Source organism: Cyprinus carpio, chromosome B23 (genome assembly GCF_018340385.1).
Source record: "Cyprinus carpio isolate SPL01 chromosome B23, ASM1834038v1, whole genome shotgun sequence".
Taxonomy (NCBI): Eukaryota; Metazoa; Chordata; class Actinopteri; order Cypriniformes; family Cyprinidae; genus Cyprinus; species Cyprinus carpio.
This window is the reverse complement of record NC_056619.1, coordinates 11,364,858-11,384,774: the sequence shown is the minus strand read 5'-3', so window position 1 is coordinate 11,384,774 and position 19,917 is coordinate 11,364,858. Positions and strand designations below refer to the sequence as shown.

The following is a 19,917-nucleotide window of genomic DNA, read 5'->3' as shown; positions in this document are numbered from 1 at the left end:
GGAAGCAATGATTTACTAAACAAGATTCCCCAAACTGCACTTTCCTGCAGTTTCCAGCAAACTACAGCCACATTTCGAAAAACACGGAGAACAGCTGAATACTGTTTTGTAACTTTCTCAAAGCTTAAACTATTAGTGCAATTCAGTATCATTAGGTCTTAGAAAGTAAACAATCAGTACAGTATGGAAGCATTAAAGCACAGTTATGCGAAGTCCAGCTGGTTTTGTGAGGGTGCGATCGCTCACCCTGCAGCAAGCCCATGAGGAAGCGGGAGACGGTCATGGAGACGATGGGCTGGGAGCAGAAATGGGCTAAGATTGGCGTGAAGGCGAGTCATTGCTCCCCATGCTGCCGCCGACAACAGCATCACTTTCTCTCCTCCCACCCTAAACAAATCAACAAGCATTTATGAATACCACATAAAATCCAAACAAGTTATTGCATTTGAATATACTTCTGAGCATTTCTCCAGCAAACCAGACATTCCACAGGGCTCGCAAACGTTAATCAACAAGAATTTATTAATAGAGCTTTCAATCTTCAGTGTTTAAGTTCTTAGGTATGGGGCATGTGAAGAATGGAGATCTATTGTAAGCTTCATTTGCATCACCTACTTAATCATGTTAGGTCCTATCTCATATCTGGTTGTGGGTTTCTTGTGTCTATTGTGTCTAGTAGTTCTGTGGAGTTTTGTTTATTTTATTTATTTTAGGTGAGTTGTGTTTTAATATTATAAACTCACCTGCAGTAAATTCTTTAATATTACTTGAATGTAAAATAACAGTAATAAAAATTATGATCAAAAAAGCTAAACTACATCTAATCTAGGACACACATCCACTGCTGGCTTTAATTTAAACATAAAGTAAACAAATAACGACATTTCATTTCTTGTTTCACTAACCTGTCACTGACGTAGCCTCCAAGGACCTGAGTGAAGCAGTAGCCCCAGAAGAAGCTGCCCAGCACCATGCCCGTCTCTCTCTTGGACCAGCTGAAGCGCTCTGCCATGCTCACTGCACAGATAGGCATGGCTACACGGGCACAGTACAGCAGGCACGTCCCCAGCAACAGCACCACCGTCCATATCCTCGCTACTGGCCTGCAGACAGACAAATACAACCCACCAATCTTTACACCAAACAAGACTCACATGAGAACTTATTACAAGCCAAAGCACATAAGTTCAATTTCTAACTGGTTAATTTGCTTCAGATGCATTGACTAATGCTGATGCACTTAGTTCATTAACCTGTTCGGTTAATTTGCTTCAGATGCATTGACTAATGCTGATGCACTTAGTTCATTAACCTGTTCGGAAAAAAAAAATAAAAAATTACCTAAATAGTACAAACAAAGTCTCAAAGTTTATTCCAGTCCCCCCTTAATTTGTAATTTGTTACTAATATGTTTATTATTTATATTTTGATTTTTTAATGAGAGAGATAACTAGCCTATATTTTTGAAAAACTGACATGAAAAATTAACATAATTTTGACCATTCACAATTTTCTGCCAAAATAAATTCAAACTTGAAACGGTGACTGTGTGTCCTAGAATAAAGTGAACTTATGCACATAATACTGATATATTTTATAATGCATTAATAGACTTTATTAATCACAATAATGTATTTATCTGTATTACCTTAATTTGTATTCGATTAATAATCACTATTTAGAGGAAAGTTTGGTGAGGGGGTCTCACCTTGTCCAGTTCTGACTCGACTCTGCCCACTTCTTCTGTGATCCGGCTTGTCCGATATTATCTGCGGGGTTCTCCTTAATACTGGCCAAATCTGGACAAGAGTTCTTTCCATGTTTTTGTAGAATTGCCATTCAACGCCAGATATATCCGTTTGTGCCTATCCGCTCCGTTATCCTCTCGGTCAGTCTGTGCGAGCGTGACAGGCAAAAAAGCAAAGCAATGAAAAAAATATGTTTTATGTTTATATGTTTGTTTGTTGGAGGATGTATTTATTTATAACATCTCTTCCGCATCCATTGCGCTCCGGCGACTGGCAGTAATGAGCGGACTTTCGGCTTTCGCAGCGGGAGGAATGTCAGCTTTTTCCTGATTCCTGAAGTGTTGATGATGATCCACGTGTCAGTTTCTTTTTTCAGCCACGCAGTTCCACCAGCCACTGGCTCTTCAAACCAGGAAGTAACGTGACTCAGCCCCTTCCACTCATAACCACTGAAACTCAGGCATGGTTTCGCCTTCGGCAAATACCTGAATATGAAACTGAGAACCTTTAACAGATATTTAAAAGAACAAGTTCAGCAGACGCAGCACCACTAAAGGTGGCGAGGTTATTACAGACACACCGATGTGTTTCCGCGAGTCGATTCTTTTGAACAATTCATTTAAAAACGGCCCACAATTATTATTTTACGTCATTATGGGCGTGTTAAATACTGTAAACGTTCAAATAAGATTTAATGCAGTTTTATGGTTTAATGGTGTTTATTATACTTGTTTTCATGCGTCCCAGTTCAGTTCGCTGCAGTCATGCTTCAGCTCATAAAACAAATTTTAGATCATAAATATAATTTGCTTTTACTTTAAACAACATTATAATTTATTTACATTTCTTGACTGAAAACGTTTTGTACTTTTAAATTAACTTAGTTTATTTAAACTTCGTATGCATGTTGATAAAATATCAGTCATGAACGAATGTATTTATTTTCACTACATCAGTAAACTATTTGGTTCACTCCAGCTGAATCAAATTATTAATCTTTTTATTATGACTCAGTTATGTCTGATAAAGAAAATTGTCATTATTATTAATAGTTAAATAGTGAACGAATCGAATTTCGCTAAATTATACAGAAAAAAACAGTCACGTCTAAGTTAATAACATAACACCTGGACAAGAAAATAGACTTTTACAGGGTCATACAAGTCCAAGTTGTCATAACGTTCTTATTCAAACAATTATCATAATCAGTCACAAGAGAGTCAAAGCGGGGTGTTTCACTTGCCATTTTGATTAGGTTAAAAAAAACACTGTCTGCAACATTTAATCGGGCATCACAGCATAAGTATTTGGCCATAGCATTCAACAACAGCAGCGATTTTGAAAATCAAATAGTTTGGGGATTTAAAAAAGAATATTTAATACCCATGTAAAGCATCTGACTTCAGAAGCTTACAATCTGAACTCTGCAATATTTATAAATCACAATTGAATGTCAATGTAAGCAGGAATACTATGACAATGTACAGTAGAAAACAATGTCACATGACTTTATAACATTATAATGCAATAACATTAGTACTCGAAAAAGGGCAGATTTTCTTTGACGGGGCCCTTTAACACGCATACAAAATGTATATCTGTGCACTGCAAATAAAAGTTGTGAAAGCACACAGAACTCGTTCTCTGCATTGGTACAATCAGTCCACTGTCCTTGATGACACCACACCACTGTTGCGCCGTAGGTACCTCACATCAGTGGACACAGTCAAATAGTTAAAGTTAAATCTAAATAGTGTGGTTCAGTCCTCAACTATATTTGCAGACTTTCTGAACATTCACTGACAAAATAGATAATAATCCTCTGCAAAAACAAAATGGCTAAAATGCAATCAATTCAGCTCAGCAAATCAAACATTGTGGTAACAAGAATCACAGAAATCCATCTGCGATAAAAGTGTTTCCATTTTGGCTAGGAGTCACCCTTAAATCTTAATCTCAATTCCACAGCCCATTTAATGCAAAGTCTCTGATAAGCAACAAGTAAACAAAACAAAATGTTGATAAAAGGATGTTTGAGTGTCAGTCACTGAGTATAAATAGTTAAGCAAAGGGAAAGTGTCCATTTTGTTCCCCGCAGAATGCAAACATAGAGATGCCGGTTCGTTTTCACTTGGGGTCCTCGATGGTGCCTTTGCTAAGATCTGTCATTTTGGGGTACTTGACTTTCTTCTGGTCCAACTCGTTCTGAGCCCACAGCAGCAGTTTGAGGAGTTTGGCAAGTTTCGGTGTCGACTCCCTGTTTTCATAGTCCAGCACCGCCTGGTTTACCTCGCTCCACACCTGTTATAGAAGACCACATGCTGTCAATTACCGACAGACTGAATGAATGACGCCCTTCATTACCCTCTACAAATGCCATGATTAACATTAAATTCATTGTGGGGGGAGGTGGAGTGACATCAGTGAAAAGACATCTCAGAAAGGCAAGTTCTTACATTTTGAGCCATCAAACCATCACAGACATTCTAATGGTTTCCACTACAAATGGCATTACAAACATTACAAACCATCAACTTTTAATCATTAAAACCATTAAATAATGGTTTCCTGTAGTGTGTTTTGGGATATGGTCCATTAGGATTTAGCGGTTTAAACAATAATAATGTTTAACAACAATAATAGGCAACCAATTACCAGTAGAGACCAATAGGGTCCATTACAATTTCCATTAAAACCAGTAAAACCATTACAAATTCTATTGATGGTTTCTATTGTTGTTTTCAGCAGGGGATTGAAATAAATGTATTATTAGGCCTATATGAACTTAAATATTTAAAAATCTACATAAAAAGAGCAGAAAGCAAAAATGTATGACGACAATTAACAAAATCTAGAAACCTGAAACTACAGAATTCTTCAGTTTGAGTATTCATAATCAGAGCAATCATCATGGAGGTTTTTGATTTTTTATATTTTCTTTATAGGTTTCTTTATTTGTTGTATTTTCTATCTCTGTATCTTTATTAATTTGTGGAATATTTGTTTTATATTTTTGAGAGTGATAAATAGCAGTGGACGCTCAGACCAGGGGTGTCCTGGTATTTTAGTGCTTTAGGCTACGTGCTTTATAGTGAGAGAGACGGGCAAAGGTAACCTGATGTTACTGTTCACTTTTTTTATTTAAGCTTCTCCCAAACACCTTTATCTTCATGTCTTTTGCTTGCCATCACGAGCCCTCTCTCCTTCGTGTAAGTTTAGGTTTATTATAAGCAAAAACAGATTCCATTAGCACCCCTTTTGTCGGCCGTCAGCGTCACTTAATTTGACACTTTTTCGTTTTAACGATACTGACTGATATGAAAAAAATTGTTATAATTTTGATTCTTAGATTCATCAAAGAACTATTCATCAAATCCTGATCATTTTTTGGCCATATCGCCCAGCCCTATCTACATATATATATATGCACTAATGCACTGATCAATCATTCACAGTAACACTGGGAATGTAAGTATAAGGGATCAATTTCACATTGACTTAACTTAATATTGACTTTTTTGCTTAGCGGCCAAAGTACTCTACTGTTCAAAAGTTTTGGGTCTGTAAGTTTTTTTTTTTAAAGAAATTAATACTTTTATTTATTTTAGTCATTTAGCAGACAATTTTATCCAAAGAAAAAAAAAATGTGTTAATTTTATACCCTGCTTAATAATATATTAAAAGTAGCATTATTTATAAAGATAAGACAGAATAACCAACTTTACCTTCTGTCTCTGCATCATGTTAAGCAGGTCACCGAAGGGCGACTCTTCTGGGTTATCAAACGCCAGGAGTGCGAGGGTGCGCTCCATCTCTGTCAGACACTCTCGGCTTTCCTCTCCCTGTTCAGCCAGCTGTGTCTGTGCAAACTCCAGTGCAGCCTCAGTTTCCCGCAGGCGAATCAACTCTATCAGGTGTTGTTGCTAAAGGAGGAAAGCAGAGAAACCTTACTTGTTGTAAACTGAAAAGCATTCCCTCGTGATTTCACATCAGACAGCTGACAGTTTGAGTCACTGTGGAACAGTACAACTTTTTGTTATATGATAATGTAAATATTTATATAAACATTTAATATTAAGATTGACAACCAGTTTACAAAACAAAACAACTTAGAGTGGGCCCAAGAGGTATTTGGACTTTTGGCCACATTTAATGTTGTTAGATTAGATACAACTTTTTAGTTGGTTTGTAAGGTTCTAAATGATAAAGCAATAGATCTGCTTTTCAAATGGAAGACAAAGTATCTACACACTTTCATTTTCAAATATTAGTGGAACACTACAGTTGTAGTACAAAGTTTGCAGTTTGCAGATGACAGTTTGTCTGATATGTTGTTATCTATGCAATGACATTCATAAATTTGTAGGGTGGCTTCTGTGTCAAAATTCAGCCTTCAAACATATGTGAGGTTTTTTATTTTAAATCATGGGCAATTTTTATTTAACTTTTTTTACTTGAGGTTGAAGTACAGATATCGGTTAGTGTCCAGCAGCTCAGGATGCAGACTGTTTATCAGTGCAATGGCCTCTTGAATTTGTCCCTTCAGCACCATCTCCCTAATTTTTATCCTTTCATCCAGAGAGTCCAGATCAACACTTGGTTCAATGCCTGACTCCATCCTGAACTTCTCAGCTGCCTCTTTAAACCCCTCTATATAAATAGAAACAAACTAATTATGATACAGATCTTCTGACAGTTGTATTAAAGGTGAAAAAATAAAAGTGTTCAGTTGATCACCTACCGGTCACCAGATAATTCATAATGAGCCGATTCATGTCTGCCCGCTGAATATGAACATTATTTAGCTTTTCCATCCACTCCTCTCGTGTTATGTCCTCTGGCTTTTCAGCATAACTCATCATGAAGTGTTCTACATTAGCAAACATATACATAAAATTTATATCTAATAAAAAATACGCACACATGCATGCATTTTATAATGTTTACTTTTTAAAGATTTTAGTAAAAGAAAGACTAGGGCACGAATACAACAAGCTATAGAAAACGACAACGAGTCAGCTAATACACAATGAGAATATAGAAATAAACAATGTTATGGAAAGCAAGCAAGATTACATTTTCGCTTGTAATGACCGGAAGCTCTAATTATAAAGGCCTGTATCATAACATTGAAGCCTGTACCGCTGGAGAGGAGATCACAACAGATTTAAAAATGTCCCTAACAACAAACACATATAACCGTTAATGAGCACAGATATTCTCCAAGCTTTTATATATTACCACTCGTTTTCGACACTTAAAATAACTTGTCGATTATGCATAAAAATATTGAATTTTACCTGATAGTGTACACTCTAATCGCCAGCAGCTCGGGGAGAAAGGCCGTATCAAGCTCTCGCGGGTTTTAAGGAAAACGAGATTTCAGCGCTACCTCGTTTGGATTGGCTGCCGATCGAATGCATCGAGGTCTGAATGTATTGACATATTTATTATGTCTATGTAGAGGACTGCTTACATTTAAAAAATATATATATAATAATTTAAAGTATTTTCAAAATAACTAAAATATTACGTCCGTTGTAATTTCTATTTATTGTTTTTTTACTTATCTTATTGTTGAATGTCTTCATAAGCCAGCACTTACCTTCCTTGGCATTATCTCACGACACCATAAAATTGTCCTCAGTAATTCTGACACTGCAAAACACAGCAGCCTTTCAGCAGATCGCTTTACGGTCAGAAATGTGTCCGTTTGATTTGGTCACCTCGTCATGTAAACGGCTTCTTTTTTTTCGTTTCCGCCCATTTTCCTTTCGAGCGTGACGTCAGCGCACGACTCCCATTGAGCGGAGACGCTGCTCGCGATCGTATTCAAAAGACCAGGACGCTGTATCCGAGTACCGCAGGCTTGAGGACCGTTTATAGATCCAGGAGTTAATTTACGAACAACGGAGGAACTGCACTTCTTGACGGTAAGAAACGAGAACGCAGCCAGAGGAAGCTCTCAATCCTGTACACACGCACGCTGCCCTCGCTCGTGGATTAGTAATGTTACTGTTGTAGTGGGTTTTGAGCAAGACAGCTTATTGCGTTAAAGGGATACTTCACCATTAGTAGTAAAAAAATAAAAATACACTTTCTCACCCTCATGTCGTTTGAAACCCACATGACTGACTTTATTCCCGGAACACAGTATTAAATGTTAAAGACTGACAGATTCGGTAACCGTTAATTTAATTTTCATTACCGCTGAAGTGAATGGTGACTGCGGCTGTCATCCCGCATTTCCGTTTGTGTTTCGGAAGTGGTACAGACTAGAAACAAGTAAATGATGATACTATCTCTATATTTGATTGAACTGTTCCTTTAACAAGCAAGCCAATATGGATGCTGAGCGCAGAGCAGGGAGATTAAAGGCTCTAAATCTCCGTCCCGTCAGTCACCACGGGACCTCCAGCAGCAGAGGCTGTCATCAGTATTCGCGGCTATTCGTTAGATTTGAGTTGCTGCTCTATCTCAAACAGTGGTTTGCTTTCTAATCCTGATAGACAAGATACTGCCAGTTGTCACTGGCTTTCCTGTGTCTTGACAGATAAAGAAGCGAAAGGGCCTTGCCTTGACTCTGTATTGCAACCAAGTCTTGGAGTTTAGTTATCTAGCCTGCTATTAATGTGTATGGTTTTTGATTTATGGCTATATATATATATATATATATATATATATATATATATATGCATATAATGCATGTATATATGTATGTGCATGTATATATGTATGTGCATGTATATATGTGTGTGTGTGTGGCATATATGCATATATGCATGTATATATGTATGTGTGTGTGTGTGTGTGTGTGGTCACATGAGTTCTGCCTTGTGACTCATAATAACCTTTAACCGCCTCACTACTTTGTACTTTCTCTTTCTCCTAAAGCTCAGCTCAATGTACATCAACTGCTACTGCTAATCGTTCTTGATTGTAATTTTAATTAAGTGATTTTGCAATATAGAATTGTGCTGAGCAGTTTTATCCCCTTAACTGTTACCGTACGGGACACCTATGTTTACTTCACTATATTACAATTTACTATATATAATTGGAAAGGTCTAAGACTCCTTAATAGAGATTTCACCATTATTTTTTTGTTACAAATGATGTAGGAAAAGTAATTCATTTATGACAAGAGTGCACCAAGAGTCTATGACAAATCTACATCATAACAGGAGTTCTGACCTTTGTCACAAAAAGTCTTTATCACATGTTTTAGTAATCATCATAAGTTATATACCATTTGAAAGCTTAAAATCTCTTTATTACTTTTTATAATCTTGACAAAATACATATCGTTGGAAAGGTCTGAGTCTCAAGATTCATGTATTATTTGATGTTTGGTGGTTATTTTGTGATAGACACAATATTGAGAGAGAAATGTATTGATTTGTATCAGAAATGCATCAAAAAATGAGTTTGGGTCGCACCTGTGTTGGTTTTTTTTTGTAAATGGTGTTGTTTTTTATATTTTTTTTTTTATATGATTTTTTTTTTTTATAAAACTTATGTAGACAATACATAAGGCTTTAATTTTATAGCAAATTTATATTTTTAAATACTTTTTTAAAATATATATTTTATATATATTATAAATTGATATATATTTATAAATTTCCATCACCTGCGCACTTTTACATGGATCAGCATTAACTACAGAGCCGTTGTTCACTGACAGGCTACAACATTAAATATCACATGCAATTTATCGTGCAGCCCTAAACATAACAGAAAAATAGTGCAATACATTTTCTTTACAGTAAATTTAAACTTCTGTAAGTTTTTAATACTTTCAGTTTATTAAATGATTTCACTTCTGTAATACTATGCTAATTGTCTTCTTTAGAGGGGTCATATGATGCGATTTCAATTTCAATTTTTCCTTTGTTACAAGCTCTTGGTGCATGCGTTTACACTTGGCATTAACATGCGAACCAGTATCCAGATGTTGTCCACATACACATTGAAAAGACAAGTGTAAACGCACTTCTGATCGGAATGTTATCCGACCAGCGTGTCCTGGTCCAGAGGTAGTCGAGGACGCATTGTGATCAGATCTCAGTGTAATGTAAACGCAATCCAGCCATCGTGGCCGGCCAACGTAAAACATATAGGCGTACATTATGCAAATGTATTACCCCGTGATGTGAAGCTGTCACGGAATTGGGATTCAAATTACTAACGACTCTTCAAGGCTGTACAGAGTCAATTCTTTATTTTGGGAGACAATAACTTTATTTATTGTGCACTTTTTTAGCTTTACAACTTTGCAGATTGTTTACATTCACAATACAGCTATAATACACACTGCATGAAAGGAAATATTGGAAATGGCATAATAGGGGCACTTTAAGTTTGTATAGTGCACTTTCTCATGAATTTTCAAAAGTGGATGAAAGTTAAGCGGTTAAAGGGATAGTTCACCCAAAAATTTGTATTCTGTCATCAATTACTCACACACATCAGAAATGTACCAGTGAGGCTTTTTTTTTTTAAACGGAAGTCTATGGTAACCAAACCTGATTTGTTACCGATAATCTTAAAAGCATTTTCTTTTAAATACCACGGAAGAAAGTTTGGAACATGATTGTGAGTAAATCTTGAAATAATTCTATTTTATTTATTTTTTTATTAAACCGCTTCAACATTTCCCTTGAACTGTAACATGCTGTGTTTCAAAGTTGTTGTTTTTTCTAGCTTGTTCTAGTTGTTTGAGTTTCTGTTACCATCAGTCCCGTTTTCATCTTTGTGCTTTGTCCGAAGTGCTCAGTCTCCCACATACATCTGTTGTCATTAGCATACATATGTAGTATTTCATCTGCCAAATCTCAGTTTTGAATACTACTGTGGGTTTGCTATCCATTTTGTCTTACATTTGTTTCTAAAAAATGCTGCATAACTCTGAGTGGTCCTTCTCATTCAGAAGACCTGCTGAAAGCACCTTTGCACTCTATTAGCTAATTAACTGCTAATTAACTTTCTTTAGAAGTTGTTTTCCCTCACACTTCGTTAGGGCTTTTGTTTAGTCAGTATTCCAGTCAACATAAGCTAACAAGCTCTGTGTGTCTATAACGGGGTCTTAGTTAGAACAGTGCTATCCAAAAGCTCTTTGTCAGAAGAAGTCTCTTATGTTTTCCCTTTTAATGTATTTTAAAATGTAATTTATTCCTTTTATAGCAACACTGAATTTTCAGCATCGTTACACCTGTCTTCAGTCAGAAATTATTCTAATATGCTGATTTGCTGCTCAAGAAACATTTATTAAGATTGTTGTTGAAAACAATTGTGCTGCTTTTTTAATATAGAGTTCTTTGACGAATCGTAAGTTCAAAGGAACAGCATTTACTTGAAATAGAAATCTTTTATTTTTTATATTTATTTGAACTTACTGACTTTTTTCTATATTTAACACAGACGCACTGACAGTTCCACGTGTTTAACTGCCAGAATAAGACTTCAGTAGTTTAATAGACACTCTGAGTCTGATAAAAAAAAAAAAAGTTGGCTAGAAAATGTTAAGAGTTCTTACTACATGGTTAAGAGATTGTTTTAACCCTGGCAAATGGATTGTTTTTATGGTAGAATATAACACATTAACAATTTTGAATGCATCTCAGTTGATGATTCAGTTTTCATAAAGATTATATTGGAGTGATATTATCCTCTGTTCGACAATATTAGCCCATCTTCCAGTTTCAGTGTGTGTGTTTTTTTTAGTGATCAGGATGTACCAGTCTCCAGTATCTCCTCCTTCAGATTTATTTACACACACTCAATCTGTTCTGAGCACATTTTGACTGGCAACCATTAATAACAGAATTAATCTGCAGATCTTAACAACCATTCCACTGTTTCGGTGACGACTGTATGCCTTGGGTTAGTGAGGTCTCTACAGGAATACTGTTGCTACTGATGTTTCCCAGCACACCTCTCTCAGTCTTCTAATTTTCCTTTCACTGATATAATAGGCAAAGTGCAACTGATATCTTGTTTTCCAGAGAGTAAGACTGTCTTGTTAGCACATTTGTTTATATATTTCTTATTATTTGGTTGAGACCGGTTGTTTAAACCATGTTGCACTAATTGGCCACAAGTGATGATTTAATGAATCAGAAAATTATCATTTGACTGTGTTGTAAAGTGCTGTATTTGGATGTAGGCTGAGAGAAAGCAGAACAATGACATGAAATGATGAACACTAATGAGTGTGTTTAGATTTGTGTGTTCCTGGACTGTAACAGAAGATCAATTTCCATGAGAGTTATCATAGCAATCTTGTTGTGGATCTTAGTTTCTTCATATCTGATATTAGAAAAATGGCAAGAAATGTTTTGTTATCGACACAAGACCATGTGACTTTCAATAAAAAATAGTGCTTTCAGCTGTTCGTTCATCACATTTACTCCTCATTTGTTTGGTCTCTATTCTTGTTCTTTGAGATCTTTTGACCACCACCTGTTTGCTCCTTATGTTGTTTTGATAGATGCTTCAGATCCATTCATTTGTCTCTAACTTCTTGAAGCTCCTTATTTTTGGTCAATAATCAATAATGACACGTTGTTTTAGGCAGTGTTGCTTTAGTATCACTGACATACTATTAGTTTTTTTTTTTTTTTCTCAATTTTAATTTTTTATTTGTTGCATTTTATTAGTTTAGTTTTTTTAAATGTCTACTTTTTAAGTTTTATTTATTTATTTATTTTTTATTTTAGGGTTTCAACTTAAGGGATAGTTCACCAAAAAAATAAAATTCTGACATTTACTCACCTTCCAGTTGTTCCAAACCTGTCTGAGTTTCTTTCTTCTTTTGAACACAAAAGAAGATGTTTTGAAGAATTTTGGAAACCAAACAGTTGCTGTTAGCCTTTGACTTCGATAGTATGGAGAAAAAGTCAGTGGCTACCGTCAGTTTTTTGGTTAACCTCATTTTTCAAAATATCTTCTTTTGTTTTCAATAGAAGAGAAATTTTGCTTTGGCAACCAGCTGAAAAAAAGTATAATTTTTTATATTTCAGTAAATTTTTATTTTATTTCAAGTAATGAATTTTTTTTAATGATTTTAATTGTAAGTTTTAAGTTTTGATTGACCATAATGACTGGTTTTAGGTACGTCGACACTATTACTTTATGTGTGTGTATTTGTTCATTGTGAACAGAGACTCTCATCAAACATGCTCCACTCGCTCCTGCTGTTCCATCCCTCTACAAACAGCAGCACATAATACAAGCCACATCACTTCACCTGCTCGGATAGACAGAGAAAAGAGCATGCAATAGTGGCGTGGGAGGATGTTAGAACACAAACAGAGGTACCAGACATGAACCTGATATGATGGATAAACCTGGACAGCGATGTTCATTAAGCTGTGGAGACTTTGGCAGCCATCTCTAGTCCACAGACTGAGATGGCCACTAAAGAATTAGTCAGACCATATGGTGGTGCAGAGACAGGAGGGGGAGGGAGGGAGTGTGTGGTGTGGAATTGGTTGTTGTATGTGGTGGTTGGATTGCAGGTCCTGGTTGGAGGCTCTATTAGTAATAACATTTAATCAACCGATGAAGCTGCTAGCAGCCCAGGGATACACACTTATTTCTGACACATTATTTAAACACAAAACCTTGTAGTAAAATTATAAATTAAATACTAATTGCAGCAACAGACTTTTACATAATTTTCTGCAGTAAATGTAGGTGGTGTTTATCTGTGTAAAACATACTGCCGTGATGCTAAGCTGTTGTGGGAGGTTGCCGGGGCGTTGATATGTGGTTGCTAAGGTGTTTTGAGTAGTTTGTGTGATGTGGTTGCTAGTGTGCTGAAGTACGCACATGTTGTATTCATTCAAAGAAAGTAAGTTTTATTCAGCACAGATGCATTAAATTGATCAAAAATGAAAGACATTTTATAATGTTCTAAAAGATTTTTATTTAAATTGTCGTCTTTTTTTATTCATCAAAGAATCTTGACGTGTCAGGTTTTCAGGAAGAAATATTAAGCAGCACAGCTGTTTCAACATTGATGATAATAAGAAATGTTTCTTGAGCACCAAATCGGCCTATTAAAATGATTTCTGAAGGATCATGTGACACTGAAGAGTGGAGTAATGATGCTGAAAATTCAGATTTTAAATCACAGAAATAAATCAGATTTTTAATTCAGATATTTTAAATTGTAATAATATTTCATGCTGTTACTATTTTTTTTTTTGTACTGTATTTTTGATCAAATAAATGCAGGCTTGGTGAACATAATCTAAGCTTAAACTTTTGACTGGTAGTGCACATAATTAACAATTGTGAAATTCATCAAATTAATGATTTTGAACACAGTTGATGTGGTCCCTAAATTCTTTTTTCTTTTCTTTCTTTTTTTATGAATTAATTTAATTTATTTATTTTAGTTTGTTTGCTTGTCAATAGCAAATCTATTGCCTAGGCAAAATCATAATTTGTAATTGTCTAGAAAAGTAATAGCTGATAATTATTAATATTAATAATTATCATTACTATTAAGAATAATAAGATGTTTGGAAATCCTAAGCATGAGCAATAGTATACTAGAATTCTCCAGTAAAATCTGAGCAGATGTTGAATTTGTTTGGGGTGTCCCAGTTGAAGAAGCGCACAGGGTTTGGGAAGGGACAGAAATAACCCTTCACTTATTCAGATGCTCCACTAATACTAATCTGCTAATGCTAGCTGACAAGTTGCACGATTAGCCTGGAAAGCAGGGCGAAACTGTCTCACACCACGGCACAGCAAGCTCCTCGCATGAGGAGAAGTGGTGTTTGTACTCATTTAAAGAGTCGTCATACGTGTATGTTTTTGTTTTCTCCAAATAATTGGTTATTGACATGTGAAATGTCTCCTCACCTGGCAGCCTTTTAGTGTGGAGGTGTCTTAACCTGAATTACTCTGGGTTAATGGGTTAATTGTCTTTTATTCATACTGGAGGATGTAACTTCTGATCCTCTCTGTGTGGAAGATGTGTGTCACTGTGTATCTCTATCTCTCAATGTATGTCTCAGGTCCCTGCTCTGTTTTTTTTTTCTTCTTTTTTGATAATCCATATATGTACATCACAATACAGAAGAAATGTTTCACTGCTTCCATTGCATTAATTTTTTTTTTTACTCTTCCAGTGTATGAGGGGTATAAAACCTAGCATCTTTGATATACTATATTAACAAACTATGATTAGGGCACATTAATTCTAATTGTCGTACCAGGTATAGTATACGAATAGTATTCAAATACAAGGGTTAGACATGGCAAAGAATACCAGACCCAAAAGAGCACCAGCATCACTCCTCTCTGAATGCTAGAGTCACATGACTTCAGTCAGCTGTGTGGATCCTCACTGTTAATGCACTGACTCGGAACAGGGACATTTGGGGAAACGATGAGCCTCTGACTCTCACTGATGTAATAATGATGGTGTTTTGCTGCACTAAACGGTATGGATAATGGGTTTTAGATTCACAGAAATAGTGTATAATGATAATACAATAGTTTCAAGTTTTATTGCCATATCACTGGGATGGCAGTATGTGTATGCTTTATTTTTTTTTTTTTTATGTTATGCTGTTATGTAAAAAAGACAAAGACAAAAAGCAGTGCAAAAACAAAAGCAGACGCAGGAGTATATACAGCGCATATAACATGTTTCTCTGCTTTTTCTTTCAGAAAGAGGAGGTGGTTGTGGTGTGAGGAGAGTGTGTGCGCACATGTGAGTAATGGCAGAGCAGCAGAGACAGCGTTCACTCTCCACAGCAGGAGAATCACTATATGTGGTCCTGGGAGTTAATAAAAACACGGCACCAGAAGACATAAAGAAATCCTACAGGTAATGGACATAGAAAGATTGTTCCAACAATGCCATTAAAAATAGTGGATAAAATGCACTGAATCTTTTCGGTGTGGGGGTTCTTTCCTTTTATTATTTAATTTATTTTTTAATTTTTACTCCTAAACGATTTTGGAGAAAAGTAAAATTTCAATGTCTTAAAGGGATAGTTCACCCATTCTGTCATTTACTCGCCCTCATGTCATTCCAACCCTGTATGTATTGCCACAATTTGGAAAGTGAGAGTGAGTAAATTGATTTTTTTTGCGTTTCCAATTAAATCCACTAGAGAACTTTTCCTCATTTCCTCTCATGAAAACCATACTGTTCTTACTACTGCTGTTTTATATAGTATGCATACTTTGAACAGTATGTACATTTTCTGTGTGCATGAATGCCTGCCAGCATTTATCATGAAATAATACTTAGTATTTTACATGCTATTTTTAAATAATAGTTGCTAGTTAATATATCATGGAGTCATTAGTAGTGGAAGTCGTCATAGTTGGCTGAACTTCTATGGTGGTGAATGGAAACTACAACAAATATCATTTTTTTGCATTGCTGTTTTTTCCAATATCAACAGAAAAACAATCCATTTAAGCATTTCTATGATTTTCCAAAAGAGGAAAAATATATATATATTGAGAGATCGATTGTTGCACTTTTCTAATGTAATAAAATGCAAAGTATAATGTTATATATGTATAATAAAAAACATTTTAAAAATAAATAAATAAACCTTGCTTGAGTTACAGTGTTAAAGGGATAATTCATCCAAAAATGCAAATTCTGTCATGAATTACACACCCTCATTTCGTTCCAAACCTTTAAGACCTTTAAGATCATCAGAACAGAAATTAAAATATTTTTGATGAAATCCAAAAGTTTTCTGACCCTGTCTAGACAGCAAAGGTACTACCACGTTCATGGCCCAAAAAAGGTAGCAAGGGCATGGTTAAATTAGTCCATGTGACATCAGTGGTTGAGCCGTAATTTTATGGAGCTGCGAAAATATATTTTTAAATTAGTCCATGTGACATCAGAACTTATTCCACAGTTTTTTCTCTTTCACGTCAGTCTTTGACGTGCATTCACATCACATGTGTGTGCAATCCTCTGCTTGCAAACAAGGTGCAGCACATCTGGGTTTTACGTCAGAACGCCAGCTCCTCCGTCAGCAGCATCACACAGTCATAATTTTTGTTTTATTTGAGCACAAAAAAAGTCTTTTTGTAGATACACAAAATTACGGTTGAAATGCTGATGTCACATGGACTGTTTTAATGATGTCCTTACTACCTTTCTGGGTCTTGAACATTTCAGTTACATTGCTTTCTATGCAGGGTCAGAAAACTCTCAGATTTCATCAAAAATATCTTAATTTGTGTTCCAAAGATGAACGAAGGTCTTACGGGTTTGGAACAACATGAGGTTGAGTAATTATTGACAGAATTTTCATTTTTGGGTGAACTGTGGAAATGCATAAACACAGGCTGTGAAAAGGGTCCATTTTTAACATAGTAATAGTTTAACGTTAACACACCTAAAAGCAGATTGGCAAGGATGCTGGACAAAAGTTAAGGTTGCATTTATTTTTTTAGGAAGTTCAATTATTTCTGCTCTTCTGATTTGCAGAAAGCTAGCTCTGAAGTTCCACCCTGACAAGAATCCTGACAATCCAGAAGCGTCTGAGAAATTCAAAGAAATCAACAACGCTCATACCATTCTGTCAGACCCCACCAAACGCAACATCTATGACAAATATGGATCTCTGGGCCTCTACGTGGCAGAACAGTTTGGAGAGGAGAACGTTAACACATACTTTGTATTGTCCAGCTGGTGGGCTAAGGTTAGTCATACACACAAGACCATTCAGATACACTATATACCATTCAGTTTGGAGTCAGTAATTTCTTTTAAAGAAATTAATACTTTTATTCAGCAAGAATGCATTAAATTATTCAGATGTGACAGTAAAGAAGTTTATCTCAAAAGATTTATATTTCAACAAAAATACTAAACAGCAAAACTGTGTTCAGGGCATTGATAATGACAAGAAATGTTTCTTGAGCAGCAAATCAGCATATTAAAATGATTTCTGAAGGATCGTGTGTAACTAAAGACTGGAGTAATGATGCTGATCCTGAAAATTCAGCTTTAACATCACAGGATTACATTTTACATTTTAAAATAAACTAAAAGGAAAAAAAAACCTTGATGAGCATACAAGAATTCTGACCCCAAACTGTTGGATGGTAGAGCATATATAGTATATTTGTGTACATGCTGTAATTTGCGTTGAATTCCTCTTTTTTCCACCCTCTGGACAGGCATTGTTCATATTCTGTGGTGTGGCCACAGGCTGTTATTTCTGCTGTTGTCTGTGCTGCTGTTGTAACTGCTGCTGTGGGAAGTGTAAACCTCATCCTCCTCCGTCAGATGAGCCAGATTTCTATGTGTCTCCTGAAGACTTGGAAGCTCAGATGCAGTCTGATGAGAGAGGTGAGACACACATTCATTTATAATAGTCAAATAAACACGATAATGTTGACATGAAATCAAAATGAAAGTTTTGTGTCTATTAGTCCATGTCTTTTAGCTTTTTAACACCATTCATAAGCTACAAAAGGTAGTGTAATGAACCATTCCCCACATACCACCTGCCTCTGACAACCAATAGCAAGTAGCAAATTATGCTTTGGTGACTTAAAGGTATAGTTCACCCAAAAATGAAATTAATTTACTCACCCTCAGGTTGTTCCAAAAACCTGTTTAATTTTCTTTCTTTTGTACAAAAGAAGGTATTTTGATGAATGTTGGTGTTCAAATAGTTTTTGGTTCCCAGTGATTTCCACAGTATTTTTTTCCCCATACTGTTTGGTTACCAGGATTCTTCAAATTATTTTCTTTTGTGATCAACAGAGGAAAGAAAATCAAAAACTTTTCGAGTAAATCATGACAGAATTTCATTTTTGAGTGAACTGTCCCTTTAATGTTTTTTTTTTTAATTTATTTTATTTCATTTTATTTTTTACTTTGTATTATTTCAGTGTTTATTCATAACCAAATATAACAAAGAATGCAGTTCTGTTCAAAATGCAAAATATGTAACCTAAATAAAAAAAAACCCGCTTCTTTTTGTTTGTTTTGTTTTAATCAAACTGTTGGGTCTTTAATAAATGTTTATAGCGCAGTTCAGTGCATGTTCTTGTAAAGTGATAATAAATGTTTCATAATCTTTCATCACAATGTCATCATTTTATCTGCTTCTGAAAACCTTTCTTTTCTGCTGTCATAACTAAGGCCGTGCAGGTGGGTCAATAATATCATTGGTTTCAATCAAATCCCAGTAAAGCAGGAATAAAGTCCTGCCCAGTGTTTCTGCCAGTTTTTCCTAGAATTACAGTTAAAATGCCTTCAGATTGTTGATTTAGCCAATAAAAGGTCTGTTCAGTATTTAAAGTGGCTTCCTGGCACTCACTATCATGCCTGTAATGCTTAGCAACAGGGTTTAGTTTGAGTTGCTAGCTGCTCATATTATAAAGCGGCGTGACACTGGTGTCTGTTTCCACAGATGGCAGCAGCCCCATCGTGATGCAGCCGTCCTCTGCCACAGAGACCACTCAGCTGACCGCAGACTCTCACCACACCAGCTACCGGACAGACGCCAGCTATTAAACCTCTCTCTCACAGACACACAGGACCAGAAAAGGTCACGGTGGGCAATGGGTGCTCCATAGGAAAGAGGTTGAGTGGTTAGTTAGTTACAGTATCATTGGAAAACCTGAAACGCTTCACCGTACAGGGCAAGAAGTGAGTTTATTTTTATTTGCCTTTAACCTCTATCATCCCCAAACTTACTGCTGTGTTATATTCAACACACACAAGGACCTTCTTACAGTGTACATACAGTCTTCCTGCTATGATCCAAGCTTCATCTTGCCGACAGCTCTTGTTATGCACTGGTTATCACACTGCATTTGTCTACATAATAAGGTAAAATAATTTTGATCCATCTTAATTGAAGCATGAATTAGTTTCCACAACAACGGGACACAAGGAAGTATTTTTGTATGCTTAGTGCATCCAGCTGTCATAATGGATAATGAAGCTGGCGTTACACTAACTAACTCACACATACCCTGCCATTCAAAAGTTTGGAATTAGTCATTTTTTTTATTTTTTAATAGATTTTTTTTTTTAGAAAGGATGCATTAATTTGACCGAAAGTAACAGTAAAGACATTTAGGTTACAAAAGATTTTTATTTCAAATGCAATTCTTTTGAGCTTTTGTTTAAAAAGAATTTTATTTT

The 19,917-nt window shown here is 35.7% G+C and overlaps 2 protein-coding genes and 1 pseudogene across 3 annotated transcripts; 1 reads left to right on the top strand and 2 right to left on the bottom strand.

Moving 5' to 3' along the window:
- The window catches only part of LOC109053911, a 493,897-nt pseudogene extending 491,956 nt beyond the window's left edge, over positions 1-1,941 (bottom strand).
- A 1,291-nt stretch (positions 1,942-3,232) lies between these two features.
- Positions 3,233-7,486, bottom strand: LOC109053905 (glucose-induced degradation protein 8-B homolog). Its single transcript, XM_042751364.1, has 6 exons — positions 7,354-7,486; positions 7,049-7,177; positions 6,490-6,618; positions 6,202-6,398; positions 5,474-5,671; positions 3,233-4,049 (listed from the first exon to the last, which is right to left on the bottom strand). Exons 3-6 carry the CDS (start codon positions 6,608-6,610, stop codon positions 3,876-3,878), a joined length of 690 nt encoding a protein of 229 aa, XP_042607298.1. The 5' UTR covers positions 6,611-6,618; positions 7,049-7,177; positions 7,354-7,486; the 3' UTR covers positions 3,233-3,875.
- A 36-nt stretch (positions 7,487-7,522) lies between these two features.
- Positions 7,523-19,869, top strand: dnajc5ab (DnaJ (Hsp40) homolog, subfamily C, member 5ab). 2 transcript variants are annotated; one of them, XM_042751515.1, is made up of 6 exons: positions 7,523-7,681; positions 15,441-15,600; positions 17,239-17,452; positions 17,934-18,105; positions 18,907-18,915; positions 19,178-19,869. In XM_042751515.1, exons 2-6 carry the CDS (start codon positions 15,491-15,493, stop codon positions 19,279-19,281), a joined length of 609 nt encoding a protein of 202 aa, XP_042607449.1. In that variant the 5' UTR covers positions 7,523-7,681; positions 15,441-15,490; the 3' UTR covers positions 19,282-19,869. The 2 variants fall into 2 exon arrangements, with proteins under 2 accessions (XP_042607449.1, XP_042607450.1); XM_042751516.1 differs by lacking the exon at positions 18,907-18,915 and having other exon boundaries at positions 7,525-7,681; positions 19,178-19,865.
- Positions 19,870-19,917: the final 48 nt, after the last annotated feature.